The sequence below is a fragment of the Danio aesculapii genome, chromosome 7, assembly GCF_903798145.1.
Source record: "Danio aesculapii chromosome 7, fDanAes4.1, whole genome shotgun sequence".
Classification (NCBI taxonomy): domain Eukaryota; kingdom Metazoa; phylum Chordata; class Actinopteri; order Cypriniformes; family Danionidae; genus Danio; species Danio aesculapii.
This window is the reverse complement of record NC_079441.1, coordinates 29,358,673-29,373,999: the sequence shown is the minus strand read 5'-3', so window position 1 is coordinate 29,373,999 and position 15,327 is coordinate 29,358,673. Positions and strand designations below refer to the sequence as shown.

The following is a 15,327-nucleotide window of genomic DNA, read 5'->3' as shown; positions in this document are numbered from 1 at the left end:
AATCCCTGTTACCAGCTCAGTTATCATTTTGCAGACTTTCTCATCCAAATGGACTTTATAGAAATTAAGTGGACATTATATTTTCTATATTAAGGACAGCCTTTCTGGACTGCTCCAATTCATAATATTAGGAAGATCTGTTTGATGCTACAAACCCACAGTCTTTGATTAGCCCACATTTTTGCTTTTGCATCCCTGTTTAGTAAAGGAAAGACGACCCTGAAAAACATAACTCTCATCATATGCACAAAAAAGGATAATAAATCATCAGATAGCTGAAAGATTTAATGATCCAAAGCAGAAAGGAAATTCATGCAGTTTTTGATTTAATGCACACAAAGGTCATGTGTGAAATATTAATTTGCATTTCAATGCATATCTTATTTAAATGGAACATAACATATTGTGCATGACTTGCTAAGATTCTCTGAAACAGACTGCAAAGGAAAGTCTACAGTATCAGTTCCAGGTTTATTAATTATGAATAACCCTTTCTGTCAACTTAATGCATGCTTTTTTTATGTACACCAGATACATAATAATCTGTTGCTGCTATTCGCTAATAAAATAGTGCTTGTGAGGGAGCCAAGAAATGGCATTTGGAGGGATAATTTAGCCCAAAATAAAAATAAAAAATTGCCATCATTTACTCAATCTGAAGTGGTTCCAAGCCTTTAATGAGCTTCTTTTTTTCTGTTGAACACAAAAGATGATAATTTGAAAAATGTTGGAAACCAGCAGCTATTGACATCCATATAAAACATAAAAGGCTACTGGTTTCCTCATTTCTTGAAAATATATTATTTTGTGATAATTAGGAGAAAAATAAGCTGTAATAAACGTTTGGAACCACCTGAGGGTGAGTAAAAATTGTGAGTAGGTCTTCATTTTTAGTTAATACGCTCCTTTAAGGTAAGATTATGATTTAGGTTAGCTTGTGCTATTAATATTTTAATCAGAGATGCTTTGTAGTTGTCATGACACAGAATGCATTTGGTTTCAGTTGGCTATGCAGCAGTATGCAGCCTAATAATCCATTATAGGGCTAGAAATCCATGTAAATGTGATGGCTAAAGTGCCAGTTTTTATTACTTTCTTGTGTGTAAAGCAACTGTTTGTGGATATAAAAAACTGTTTGTGGTCTGCAAAGTTATAAAGATCAAACTACATGCCCTATCTTGGAAGCTCTATCTACTGGACATTATTAGTTTGGAATACACCACAGCCAAAATAAATGGTGCCAGTAAACAGAAAACTGTACAATTTTGGTTAAATATAAGTCAGACTGTATCAGATATGTTTCAATACTGATTTTGTACCTATTATTGCAGAATTACTGTTTTTATTATTATTATTTTTGGGGGTGGATCTCAGGCTTTGTTGTATAAAGTTCATTATCAAAAAAAAATTAGTAAAAAAAAAAAAAACGACATGACCAATGGTGTCATTAATGTCTCACGATAGAAAGAAGCTATATATGATTCTTAATTGCATGAAATGAGTCGTTAATAGATCCAGTTTTACTTCTTGTGCAAACTGACAGAACTCTATAGAATTATGCTGTGGCTCAAATAGTAGAAGCCAGAGCCAAAGAAAAGAAAAGAAAAGAAAAGAAAAGAAAAAAGAAAAGAAAAATTGTGTACATTCAATGCAGAGGCACTATTTTAGTAAATGCTCCTATGGCTTGTGTTTCAGGAAAATGACAAATGGTCCCATAGTTTAGAGGACAGGTTGAATCATGTCCTATGGTCTCATGGGATAGTACTGTACACTGAATTCACACTTCACATCTAGGTGGAAGTAGAATGCTACGAATGCCTATATATAGTGCAGTAATGCTGAAATGATTATCATGAAACAAATTAACACCTATCATAAGAGACCTCCCAATACAGCTCAATATATAATTCCATTTTCAATTTATTATGCAAGAAAATAATTGCAATTCATTCTGCAAATTTCACAAGTGTCACAACTGTAAATTTGATATTTTCAGTGCTAAACGCTATCAGTGCACACACTATCAGTGCAACTTTAATGCCGAAATAGTGTGGTCTCTGTGCTAATCAGATTGGGTTGAATTAATTCTGAAAGTTTTACATTTATAGGATACTTTTAATGTTTATGGGATATCAATACAACCTTGCAGGCACTGAAATGAATCTGTAGCAGCCAATAAAGGTTCACTGTGAGATGTGACAGGCAGGGTGAAGACTGACACTGCATTGCAGCACATAACGAAGTGTCCATGCCAGTCTGCCCACTCGCTGCTGTTCAGTTAGAACGCATACACATAATCACAGCAACACACACATTCTTGTTTTGGTGGTTTATGAGGACTCTCGTTGGCATATTGAATATTTATACTGTATGTATAACATGATTATTATTATATCCCCTTTCCTTACCCCTAAACCCAAACATCAGAGGAAATTGGTTGGAAAAATATATTTTGAGCCCTTTGAATTAAAAGAACACAAGGCATCCTCATAAACCACCTCAACATTGAAATACATATGCCATACCCATATCATTATACAAATACACTATGAAACAGGGTACTAAACGTACCATTAAATACAGCACAGCACGTAGCTCTTCCTACCTTATGCCTACAGTAACATTAGTGTGGAGGAGGAGGAGCCGGTGATCATTTACTGCATGTGTAAAACGTACAGCTGGAGATTTAGTACACAGCTTATGGCCATCATTAAACTCTCCATCACCAACAACTGTCAACGAGCTTGACCCAATCCCCATCCCATCTCTCAATGGATGCACACTATTTGTTTTATCTCAGTTACGTAACAAAAGGTTATGCAATACATGAAATGAAAAAGAAAAGCGCTCTCATTGCATGAATATTTCAACATTCCAAATTTAATTTATCCGCTTTTCCCCAAATACAATTTATAATTTATACTCTATGTTTTAAGAATTCCTTCAGTTATACACTATACACACACTATTCCCATAGACGCAATGATTGTTTTGTACTGTACAGACTGTATATTCTGTCTTTTTACTCCAACACTATCCTTAAACCCAACACTCGCAGAAAACATTCTGGAGCTTTACATTTTCAAAACACTTCATTCTCTCTGATTTATGAGCCGTTTTCCTCATGGGGACTAAACACACACACACACACACACACACGCACACGCACACGCACACGCACACACACACACACACACACACACACACACACACACACACACACACACGCACACACACACACACACACACACACACACACACACACACACACACACACAAACACATTCCCAAGGTTTTTGTTTATATATGAACTGCACAAGTGTGTTTCTACAAACCTTTAATAAAGAATACGGATATTTTAAGGGAGAAACTAAAAAAAGCTTGATACAAGATATTAAATACTTTTTACAGAAACTATTTTTATTACTGTATATTAAATTATATTTGGAAATGATTAATTTATATACCCAGCCAGGGGCAGGTATATAAGCAATTCCCTAAACAATTCCAGCCATGGGGCCCAAAAGTTCTAAAATACACCTTTTATTTTGCAGTTTTTTCTTCTTGTATCACTTAATCACTTCTTTTCTACATGTTGTCTTAATGCAAAATAATAATAACAACATGTAAAGCATCTTGTAAAACTTTTGAAATGATTTGTTTTCTTAAAATGAATTCACAATTAAACATTATATATAAACTATTTCATTTTTAAAACTAAATCTTTACCTAATTTGACTGCTGGACTTCTCCATGATTGAGAGTGGTCGATACATTTGCCAGATCTGATAAACATTAAACTTTTATTTTTTTAGATACAAAATATGCAGTGGTGGAACGAGTTCGGAAAAATCATACTTAATTAAAAGTACCATTACTTGCCTAAAAATGTAGTGCAAGTAAAGTAAAAGTATCTGTTGTAAATATTACTCAAACTATGAGTAAAAAGTAGACCTTTTAATAGTACTCAAGAGTAGTGAGTATTATGCTGTAAAAAGCTGATGCATTTACAGTACATGCAATTTGGGGATGTGTGTAAACGTAACATTCTGTAGTGCATTTAGTTTTTGCCCAGCAGACACAAAACATCATAAGATGTTAATATTAGGTTAGATTTAGGTTCTGAAGTCAAGTGACCAAAATTCAATAACTAGCCAGCGTTTAAGGAAAACAATATTTTGACATCCAATAACGACATGAAATACCATTGATATGTGATTTATTTTAACTTGTGTTAAAAAGTGACCAAAATCCAAAGTCAAGCCAACATCTTAAACCAGCGTCATTGACATGAGATACTGACATTTATTCATCAGGTATGGCAACTAAAATCCAATGTCTGATAGACATCATAGTGGTAACGTCCACACAACATCAAGCTGTAACATCATTAGACGTTGATATTGAATTGATTTTAGGTTGGTCATTGATGTAGGCCTTTTTCTGACGTCAACCCAATTTTCATTTCCAAACAAAATACAACATCCCCACGAAGTTGGGGTACAACGTCAATCTGATGTCATGTTGACGTCTTGTGGCTGCTGGTTATTTAAGGCCATTTCAGTCATCATACAGTTAACATCCGTCATCTTCTCATCAGTGACATGCATCTAAACAGCCTCTGGGTTAATGAGTGTAAAGATTTTGGACATTTTCTTGAACAATTTTAGTGCTTCCAAACAGTTTGCTGCAATTATAAATCACCTACATCTTGAGGTAGTTCATTATGATGCGATTTACCTCTTTATTTCTATGTGTGACTTGATTGGACAGGAATCACAGAACTGACTCATCCCCATAGACTAGAAAAAAATAAAGTAGTGACTGCATGTTGAAGGAAAGTAGTGGAGTAAAAGTACAGATACAGAACTAAAATTGTACTCAAGTAAAAGTAAAAGTACACATTTTTAAAACTACTTAGTAAATTACAACTCTTAAGAAAAACTACTCAATTACAGTAGTTTGAGTATTTGTAATTTGTTACTTTACACCACTGAAAATATGATAGAAAATAATGTTAAATATAATTTATAGGTATAATTTATACTTCTAGGCATTTATTTTGGGGCCCTCAAATTTCCTGGTGCCGCTTATCTTGCTTATTGGTTAAATGCGCCCCTGTACTAAACATTACACAGCTAATTTAAAATGCTAGCTATGCCTATCCCAAATCCTCCAATATGTAAAAACAGAATGCAATCTTAATATATGTTTTAAGTACAGTATATTTAAAGTAGAGGGAAAAATGTGGATATTATTTTAGACAACAAATAACAGGAACATTTTACCAACATACGCCTTTTTTTGTTCTATTTCATTTACAATTTACATCTTATGTGATTACCCAGTGTTGTTAGTCCACCTGTCAGGTAATGACTTCCACTAATGTGTTTTCATTTTCTCTTGGACTCTATTTTTCAGATGTTATTTTGATACCTGTTGAACCAGGCATCCGCACAAACTCACCTGGGTGTCTGCATTCAGCACTTTGATCCTTTGAGTTGAGATGAAAAGATCCACCTCCGTCAAAGTCTGAGCGTCTCCCTCTGGGCTCTGCTGAAAAAAACAAAAAAACAAAACAAAACAAGAACAAAAATATGAAAAACTGCCCCCAGCCTCAAAGAGGTCATCAATACAACCATGCCATAACTCACACTGGCTCATGAAAAGACCTAAGGAAAAGCCACAACCGCTCAAACCCCTGATAATAGCATTTTAAATGCTTATTCATAAATCATGGTATGGGACGGGGCCCAGGGCTGTGCTTAACCTCAGTAAATTGCAGCATTAATAGTGCAAATGGAACATATGGATTAAGAATGTGGAACTGCATTGCTTATCGATAACCTGTCCAATTAATAATTGATTGCTGCTGGGGAATGGTGACATAGAGCAACGTACAATCAAAGCATTTCCAAAAAAAAAAAAAAAAAAACTGTTTAAAGCCTATAACTGAGAAACACAGTGAGGCAATCAGGCCAAGAGACAAATAATCACGGGGTATACAAACCGCCTGTGATAAGTAGAAGCCATGCAGAGGTTTGAAGTAATGAGATGATTGACACTAGAAAGTGAAGAGAGCGAGAGAGAGAAAGAGAGAGAGAGAGAGAGAGAGAGAGAGAGAGAGAGAGAGAGAGAGAGAGAGAGAGAGAGAGAGAGAGCAGTGAGTGGATCGCAGGGTGATGCAATGACAGACGGGTAAGTAAAATGACACAATGGCAACACTTAACCAGCTGTCAGGCTTTCTCAGAGTGCCAATCATTTACCTGTCAGCGCACTTCTACTCAGATTTGGGCTTTTGTTTTTGTGGTGCTGCAGTAAGAAACAGTTTGAATACACCTACATATAGCACAGGGTTGAAGGCATAGTTCACTCAAAACTGAAAATTCTGTCATCATTTACTCACCCTTTACATGTCACAAACCTGTTTGAGTTTCTTTCTTCTGTTGAGCACAAGAGAAGTTATTTTTTGAAAATGTTAGAAACATGTAACCCCTGACTTCCATAGTATTTGGGAGGTTTTTGCTAACTTTGGATGTCAATGGTTACAGGTTGGTATGATCTTTTAAAATATCTTCTTTTGTGTTGAACAGAAAAATGAAACTCGTAAGGTTGGGACCCACTTTAGATTGAATACATAATGAGTAAATGTTAATTTTTGGGTGAACTATCCCTTTAAAATTGCAGTCTGTCTTCAAAGCCAAGCTTTGAAATTTTGCCTCTGTATCTTCAAAGATTCACATCCATCAGTTTTGCAGGCCAGGAGTTAGTTAGACTGCGGCCCTCACAGATCCCAGACAGCCAGATCTAAAGCTCGACTGCATATGGTGTGAAACAGTATTTATGTAAACTACATGAATGATGAGCACAGACATGTAGAATGGATGATTAAAAAAGGCATCATGTTCTTCTAGCGATTCTCTTTTTTTTTTTTTACACACCGCCTTTTTCTTGATTTTGGCTGCCTTCTGTACCCTCTGGAAGACGTTGAGGACAGTACAGTAGTCGTCACACACGGGAGCGGCAAAAAGGCATGAAGGTAAAAAAAAAAACATTAAAACAGGCAAAAACATATAAACAACCAAACACAAAGTCTGCATGCCATGTATGGCATGTGCGTTCTTTGTACACAAACACAAACAAACCCAGAACACAGCAAACTTTTTCCTCTGCACACACATACAAATAGCAAATCATAGGACATGCAGATATGGGTTTTAAAGCGATAATTCACCCAAAAATTTAAATGATCTCTCTCATTTACTCTCCCTCGTGGTTTTAAACCATGGCTTTCTTTATTTTGTTGAACACAAAATAAGTTCTTTTGAAGAATGCTAATTGATGCTACCCACTGACTTCCATAGTAGGAAAAAAACTATTATGAAAATCAATGGATGTCAGCATCCAGCATTTTTCAAAATATCTTCATTTGTGTTTAACAGGTAAAATAGATTTAAAATAAGTGAAGGGTGGGTAAATGATGCCAGAATTAAAGTTTTGGAGAGAACTATCCCTTTAGTAAGTTTTAAATTGAAAGCCCAAATTAGATGAGATAAGAAAAATCTGTTTTTGTACTCAAATAGGTATGCTAGACCTTTCATAACATGAGCAGCCATTACTTTCAATTACTGTCATATTGTTACAGTTGTATGATCCATCACTGAATCTGGATTCTTTATCAGAATCTCCCAACAAATGTAGGCTAACACCTCCGTTTATCAACCTGCCATATTATGACTACAGGGAGAACAACAGCTGCCATAGTGGACCTGACTCAATACTGTTCTGTGCTTTCTACCGTACAACTGTTATTAATCTAGTCAATGAAATTACAGAGGGGGAAAATGATTTCACTCATGATAACACTAAATTATTACATCTTCATTTATCCTGGCAAACCAATTAAACACACAAGTTCTTATTTACAAATAAACATCATAATGGTAATTAAACAGCATTAATAACAAATTATTTTAACAAAAATTATGAAAAAATATATAATTGCAAAATATTAATAATGCACTAACTATATTTTCGAGCAATACAGATTTATTTATGGTTATTATATTAAAACAGATGCTATCTTTTAGTCATGATTTCCCCCCTCTTAAAATTATATCACATAATAAATGGATTATTATTATTTTTATTGATTATATATATATATATATATATATATATATATATATATATATATATATATATATATATATATATATATATATATATATTCCTGAATTAATTTTGATTTTTTTTTTGTCATTTGGTACTATCCATTTAGTAAGTTTTAGTAGATGTTGTTTTTTGTTTTAGATTATATGATTTTACTACTATTTATATAAATATATGTAGCGAGTGGGGTGGGATCGAAAGCCATGGGAACAAAGAGGGGCCGATTGAGTAAGTGATAACTAGCAGCACCTGTTTCCCATACCGGCCTCAAGTCCCACAGAGGCCCACAGAGGAGCTCTGGATAATAAAAGGAGGAGAGACAGCAGTGGAAAATGAGAGAGGACCAGGCCTGGACACTTTATGTTTTGCTTTTGGTTTCAGTTTGGCGGAAGCCTCAAGTCACCTGTTTGTTTTATTTTTTCATTAAAATCATTTAAAAGTTTGTCGGTTCTCCACCTCCCTCTTCCCGACGGCCAGCGAGTTTACTATAAAATACTTTTACAGTTTTTAGTAATATTTAAAGGATATTTTACTTTACTATTTTACTAGTTATATCACGTAGTTCCCAAAGATTTAAGTTTTAATATAACAGAATTGAATTAATATAATTAAACTGCATTTTCAGCTTTTACCTCCTATTGCAGCTTTACTTTTAGTTTTAATTAATACACTACCTGACAAATCTTGTCGTCGATCCCAGTTGTAAGAGCAACAAATGATAATATTCCTTCTCATACTTCAGCCTCCACATTAAAGTTCCTGAAAGCAAAGAAGGTCAAGGTGCTTCAGGATTGGCCAGCCCAGTCACTGGACATGAACATTATTGAGCATGTCTGGGGTAAGATAAAGGAGGAGACAATGAAGCTGATTCCAAAGAATCTTGATGAACTCTGGGAGTCCTGCAAGAACGCTTTCTTTGCCATTCCAGATGACTTTATTAATAAGTTATTGGAGTCATTGCAGAGATGTATGGATGCAGTCCTCCAAGCTCATGGGAGTCATACACAATATTAAATATATTTTTACTGCACCATGACTTTATATTCTATAATGTACATTATTTCTGTTCAGTGACAAGACTTGTCTAAGCAAAGTCAGACCTTACTGTCCTAATTAAATATTTAAAGGGCACATAGTTTACCTCTTTTTTATGATTTAATATTAATATTATGGTTCTTCTTAGTATGCCAGTTTAGTTTCAGTTCAAAACACAATTCAGATTTGTTTATTATAATGTGTTATATAGTGTTATTTTGGGGGCGTGTACACAGCTCGCTGTTTTAGGGGCGTGTTGCTTCACATGAAAATTAGTTTCGACTTCCCGCCCAACGTAAACAAGGGGGCGGAGCCAAGAGCTCCCCCAGACAGGCAGACAGAGAGAAGCAACATGAGTGAGAGGACAAGCATTCAGCCGTACATGTACGACTCGGACACAGACCAAGCAGAGAGTACAAAATCATTTGTCTTTGTATAGTTTTACAGCCAACTGTGTGCTAGTTTAAAGTGCCGAGCTTGTACACCGAGACCAATAACCACGCACACTGAATTAACTTTGACTAAGGCACCAGAGCCGTGACACGGCACACTCAGACACACACATTCGAATGTTATTTAAATTGAAACTATTCAGATGGCGCTCTGTGGCGCAGCAGAAACATGAAGTGTCCCGAATCGTGGCTGGGCACTGCCAACAGCCACTGACTTGAAGCGCCGTTGTGTGTACCCTGATAGAAACATATGTTTAGAATTCTGAAATGCATGGCGCTGCGCGTCGCAGAGCGGCGCTTCTGATGTGCGACCTGCAGGCAAGTTTGTTATTTTATTTCCAATGAAGGGACGCGCACGTGAGGTGCTCGCACTTACCAGCTGCATCTAGTTAAGATCACAGGGAGCTTCTGTGACTGCAAGAAATGCAAACGGCTTAAGTTTAAGGTAGACGCAATGAAAAGTACACATGTTTGTGAAACCTACCTAAAGGTGCAAACAATAATCCGATTAGAGCGATAATGCGGTGAATGTTGATATTGTGTTGAGCCCATTGGCCTTACAACTAAAAATAGAGCAAGCGTGTTCCTTTAGTGATATCGCTTTGACTCACACACTGAAAATGGCGGACGTGAAACAACAAACTCAGGATATGGTGATGTACGCCTGTCAATCAATATTGGTGGGCTGGGGGTTGCAGTTTCTCTGAAAACAGCTCCAATTGCTCCACCGTTTTTATGTTGTTAAATTGAAAAAAAAAACTGGGTGTGTTTATATCACCCCAATATGATGCTCTATACACCATACCTACACACATGTCTGTCCAAACAGCTTGAAAAGTAGATTTTTCACCATAGGTGCCCTTTAAAATCAAGGCATGATCATATTTTATTTTGGTAAAATAAGTGTAATCTAGAGGCATTTGCCTTTAAGCTACTTCTGATACCAAATACTCAACCAGAGGACAAGTTATTATTTGTTGTTCCTAAAACTTGGATAGGCGACAAGACTTTTGTCAGGTACTGTAACATCATAACCAGAATAGAACTGACTAAATTAAATATGGCATTACTTAATTTATTTTTGACATCAGATATTTTCACTGAATTATCAAAACAATGTCTAAAGCAGCATCAATGAAGGGTGCCTACAAAACATTCTACAAATAATATTATTTTTTTTGATGAGTAAAATGTATAGAATGAATATATAAACACATAAAGGAAAGAGTTAAGACCAGAAAGATGTCAAAAAACACCATCCAAATTCTATAAACCTTCATAAGAGCCCATTCATTATGGGTCTCATCGTTAGTGAGCAGCCTGAAAGCACACATCAGTACAAGCATTCTACATTCAGATACTATTAACTTCTCTATGCTTCTGCGACTTCTTCCACCTGACTGAGGCCATGATCCTCTGAACCGCTCTCATTTCTTTCTGGCTGAGCATCATGTGCACAACTGCTGCTTTACCGTCATTTCGTTCTGCTGCCAACATGCCTCATCCTCCACTGGCAGAGGAGAAAGAGAAAGGAGGAGATAAATCAACAGCACAAGAGGAAAAGAGCTTGAAAGTAAAGGGGAAATGAGACGACGAACGTGTGGGCGATGAATGTTGCATAAATACTGCATCAATCTGGAGGCTACAGGGATACACTTCAATAAAACATCAGGCTTTTTCTTGACGTGTCGTGCCTAAAACAAAAGAAATGACTTCGTCTTGTTTTCTTGGCGAGCGGGCAAGAAAGAGTGTGCTGAAATGATGTTGGCTTACTGCTGTTGATATTCAGAAAAGATGTGAGATGTTGGAGACAGATGGAGATACGGCTGGCATCTCTCAACCATTTTATTTTATGTTCTTCCATATCGACATCTGTAAGGCTTAAGTAGCCCTTCATCAACATCAAATCAGAAACATGTTTCAGAATTCGTTCTAGGCATATGACGTATCGAATTTTCTTGCTCAGCTTTTGTCATGATAAAGTTTTATCACAGTATTGATATACACTCACCGGCCACTTTATTAGGTACACCTCTCCAACTGCTTGTTAATGCAAATTTCTAATCAGCCAATCACATGGCAGCAACTTAATGCATTTAGGCATGTAGACATGGTTAAGACAATCTGCGGCAGCTCAAACCGAGCATCAGAATGAGAAAGAAAGGTGATTTAACTGACTTTGAACGTGGCATGGTTGTTGGTGCCAGATGGGCTGGTCTGAGTATATCAGAAACTGCTGATCTACTGGGATTTTCATGCACAACCATCTCTAGGGTTTACAGAGAATGGTCCAAAGAAGAAAAAAACCTACAGTGAGCGGCAGTTCTGTAGGCACAAATGCCTTGTTGATGCCAGAGGTCAGAGGAGAAGGGCCAGACTGGTTCTAGCTGATAGAAAGGCAACAGTAAATCAAATAACTACTCGTTACAACCGAGGCATGCAGAAGAGCATCTCTGAACGCACATCACATCCAACCTTGAGGCGGATGGGCTACAGCAGCAGAAGACCACACCGGGTGCCACTCCTGTCAGCTAAGAACAGGAAACTGAGGCTACAATTCGCACAGGCTCACCAAAATTGGACAATAGAAGGTTTCTAGGAAAAACGTTGCCTGGTCTGATGAGTCTCGATTTCTGCTGCAACATTCGGATGGTAGGGTCAGAATTTGGTGTCAACAAGATGAAAGCATGAATCCATCTTGCCTTGTTTTAACAGTTCAGGCTGCTGCTAGTGGTGGTGTATTGGTGTGGGGGATAATTTCTTGGCACATTTTAGGCCCATTAGTACCAATTGAGCATTGTGTCAACCCCACAGCCTACCTGAGTATTGTTGCTGACCATGTCCATCACTTTATAACCACAGTGTACCCATCTTTTGATGGCTACTTCCAGCAGGATAACGTACCATGTCAATGGCCTCCACAGTCATCAGATCTCAATCCAATAGAGCACCTTTGGGTTGTGCTGAAATGGGAGATTTGCATCATGGATGTGCAGCGGACAAATCTGCAGCAACTCTGTGATGCTATCATGTCAGTGTGGACCAAAATCTCTGAGGACTATTTCCAGTACCATGTTGAATCTATGCCATGAAGAATTAAGGCAGAAGGGGGTCCAACCCGATACAACTAAGGTGTATCTAATAAAGTGGCCGGTGAGCGTAAACTGCATAAAAAGGTTATTTTAAAAGGTATAATAGGAGAAATAACTCTACAGTTTTGCGCATAAATGTTCAAAGTATCATAAGTAAACATTAATTTTAGTTAAAAAACAACTACTAAAGTTTATTAGTAGTTAGCTCAATAAAATAAAAATTATTATTAAACAAACAAAAGAAATTAAGTTGATCACAAACAAGTATCATCATCAGTTTAGTTTTAGTATAGTTCATCAGTTTAGTTGTTAACAAATAGAGCCTTATTTATAAAGTGTTAACAAATAATAGGCCAGTTTTTCCGATGACATGTGAAGTTTATTTATAAACTAATTTCGAGAAGATCACGTGCTTATGATTGCTTGCCGCATTATTCAGTTTATGATTCACCAATCAGACAATTCCTAAGCCACTCTAAATACCCTAAGTTCCATATCATAAATCTTCGTTTTGAAGAATACCCCCTTCCACCCCTACTCCTCCTCCTTTCCTAGATGGGTGGCACGGTGGCCCAGTGGTTAGCACTGTCGCCTCACAGCAAGAACATCACTGGTTCTAGTCCTTACCAAGCCAGCCGACATTTTTGTGTGGAGTTTACACATTCTCCCCATGCTCACGTGGGTTTCCCCCAGGTTCCCTGGTTTCCTCCCACTGTCCAAAAACAAGCAACTTAAGTTAATTGACTAATCCAAATCGGCACCATAGACATGCTCCTAGTTTTCGCTTAAGAGCAGTCACTGTCTGTTCATTAGCTACTACAGCAGGGGAGTTCTCAAGATCTACCTGAGCTCAAACTCCCCTCTCACCTTGCAAACAGGAGGGAGCCGGGGGCTCGAGGATCTTATGAGCTCAGGGCTCTCTCCCGCGACAGCATGCCAAACAAGCTTTATAATCAATCATCAGCTAAGTGTGAACTCTTGAATTTGGTAATGTGGAGTAACTGGTGAAAATGATTATGTTTGAAAATAAATAGGTTATTAAAGGAATAGTTCACCCAATCACTGACTTTCGGCGGTATGATGTATGATGTAAGATGAGTAGACACACGTACACGAAATTGTAAGAGCAATAGACAATATAACTTTATGTAGTAATGCGAATCAACTACTTTTGTTGTTCGTCATTTCCTTCTGTGGTAAATAAACTGTGTGGTGAGTGGTTCACGTATGAAATCTATCCCTAGAGCTACCAATATAATTCCACCATGCATCATATGTTGTTTATGTTAGTCGCATATAACATGCATTCAGTTGCTGATGGAAGTCAGTGATTTCAGGAGCTGCATGGCCTGTCGCAGTCATAGTAAAAAAAGATTGATGATTATTACACCAGAATAGTTCCTAGCCATTACAGTGTAGAATATTCTAGCGTTTCATTTTCTATCGGTCTTTATACACAATGTAACGCTCTGGTTACCAAAGTAACCTTCGTTCCCCGAGGAGGGGAACGGAAATGCTATAAGTGGATTTAATCCACATATGGGGATTTAGTTCAGAAAGCTAATCGCCTGAAAGAGTATGTAAACAGGCCAATGAAATGCCAAATGAATTGGCAACGTCAGCTTGCACACCTGATACTTGTTGCAATAAATTTAGCATAAAAGCACAGCGAAAGCAAGAAGACACAACCTTTTTAAGCTGAAGAGACTGATACCTACAGCTAAGGAACAATCTTTATGGCGATACAATATAGCATTTCCGTTCCCCGATGGGTGACTTTAATAACCAGAGCGTTCCCCTCCAAATGGGGAACTTCAATGCTATAAGTGGATTTAATCCACGTATGGGGAAATATCTGGAAAACGCCATAATGACTGCACCTTCCCTTTGCCTCCGATGAGAGGATAGCCAGGCATAGCGTGAGTGCTCCTGCATCATAGAGAGGCGTGGTCGTCCAACGTGATCCCTGGCCCTTACTTTTCCCACTTTAAAGAAGATTTACGGATTTAGACATATTTTTCGGGAGCCGCAAAGCGTCTAGACAATTTCTAGGAATTTAATACAACATTACGTTCGGAAAGCGTGCAGTACCGATAGGGAGGCCACTTGCTACCCAAATGGGGAGATATGATGGCAGAATATATGCACTATCCCTGAGAAGGGGGAGTATGCATATAATAAGATGGTCCACCTGTGAGGGGGGACTGCATCGTGGCTGAATAAGCATATGGGATCGCCTAGTGGGGATCACGCATAGCGGGCACCTATACCCAAAACGCGGGTTGACCAGAGGGCAGACCTACAACGTAATGGGCCAGCGAGGGACTCCTCCGCTGAGTCAGTGCTGGGGGTCTTAGAGGAATCTGCAGGGCTCACCTAAGCGGGGAACTTTACTGACAGAGTGAAAAAGCGCACGTATCTCCGTGTTAGGGAGAATGGCGCAGCAAGTGTGCTTCAATACCTTAACCGAGTTGTTTCCTCAATCACCAAGGGTTACCTAATACCCTTGACGAAACCGGCTCCTCTCGCAGTTTGTAAAGCCTTGCAAATGTATTAGGTGTCGCCCAGCCCGCAGC

General features: G+C 37.7%; 1 protein-coding gene across 4 annotated transcripts in view; it reads right to left on the bottom strand.

Moving 5' to 3' along the window:
* Nucleotides 1-15,327, bottom strand: part of apba2b (amyloid beta (A4) precursor protein-binding, family A, member 2b) — a 140,860-nt gene that overhangs the window by 15,542 nt on the left and 109,991 nt on the right. Inside the window, exons 7-8 of one of the 4 annotated variants that reach the window (XM_056461570.1) lie at nucleotides 6,942-6,977; nucleotides 5,467-5,556 (exon numbers count right to left, since the gene is read on the bottom strand). In XM_056461570.1, coding sequence (XP_056317545.1) covers nucleotides 5,467-5,556; nucleotides 6,942-6,977 — 126 coding nt within the window. The remainder of the gene's footprint in view (nucleotides 1-5,466; nucleotides 5,557-6,941; nucleotides 6,978-15,327) is intronic. The other 3 variants (XM_056461571.1, XM_056461572.1, XM_056461574.1) reach the window with 3 other exon arrangements.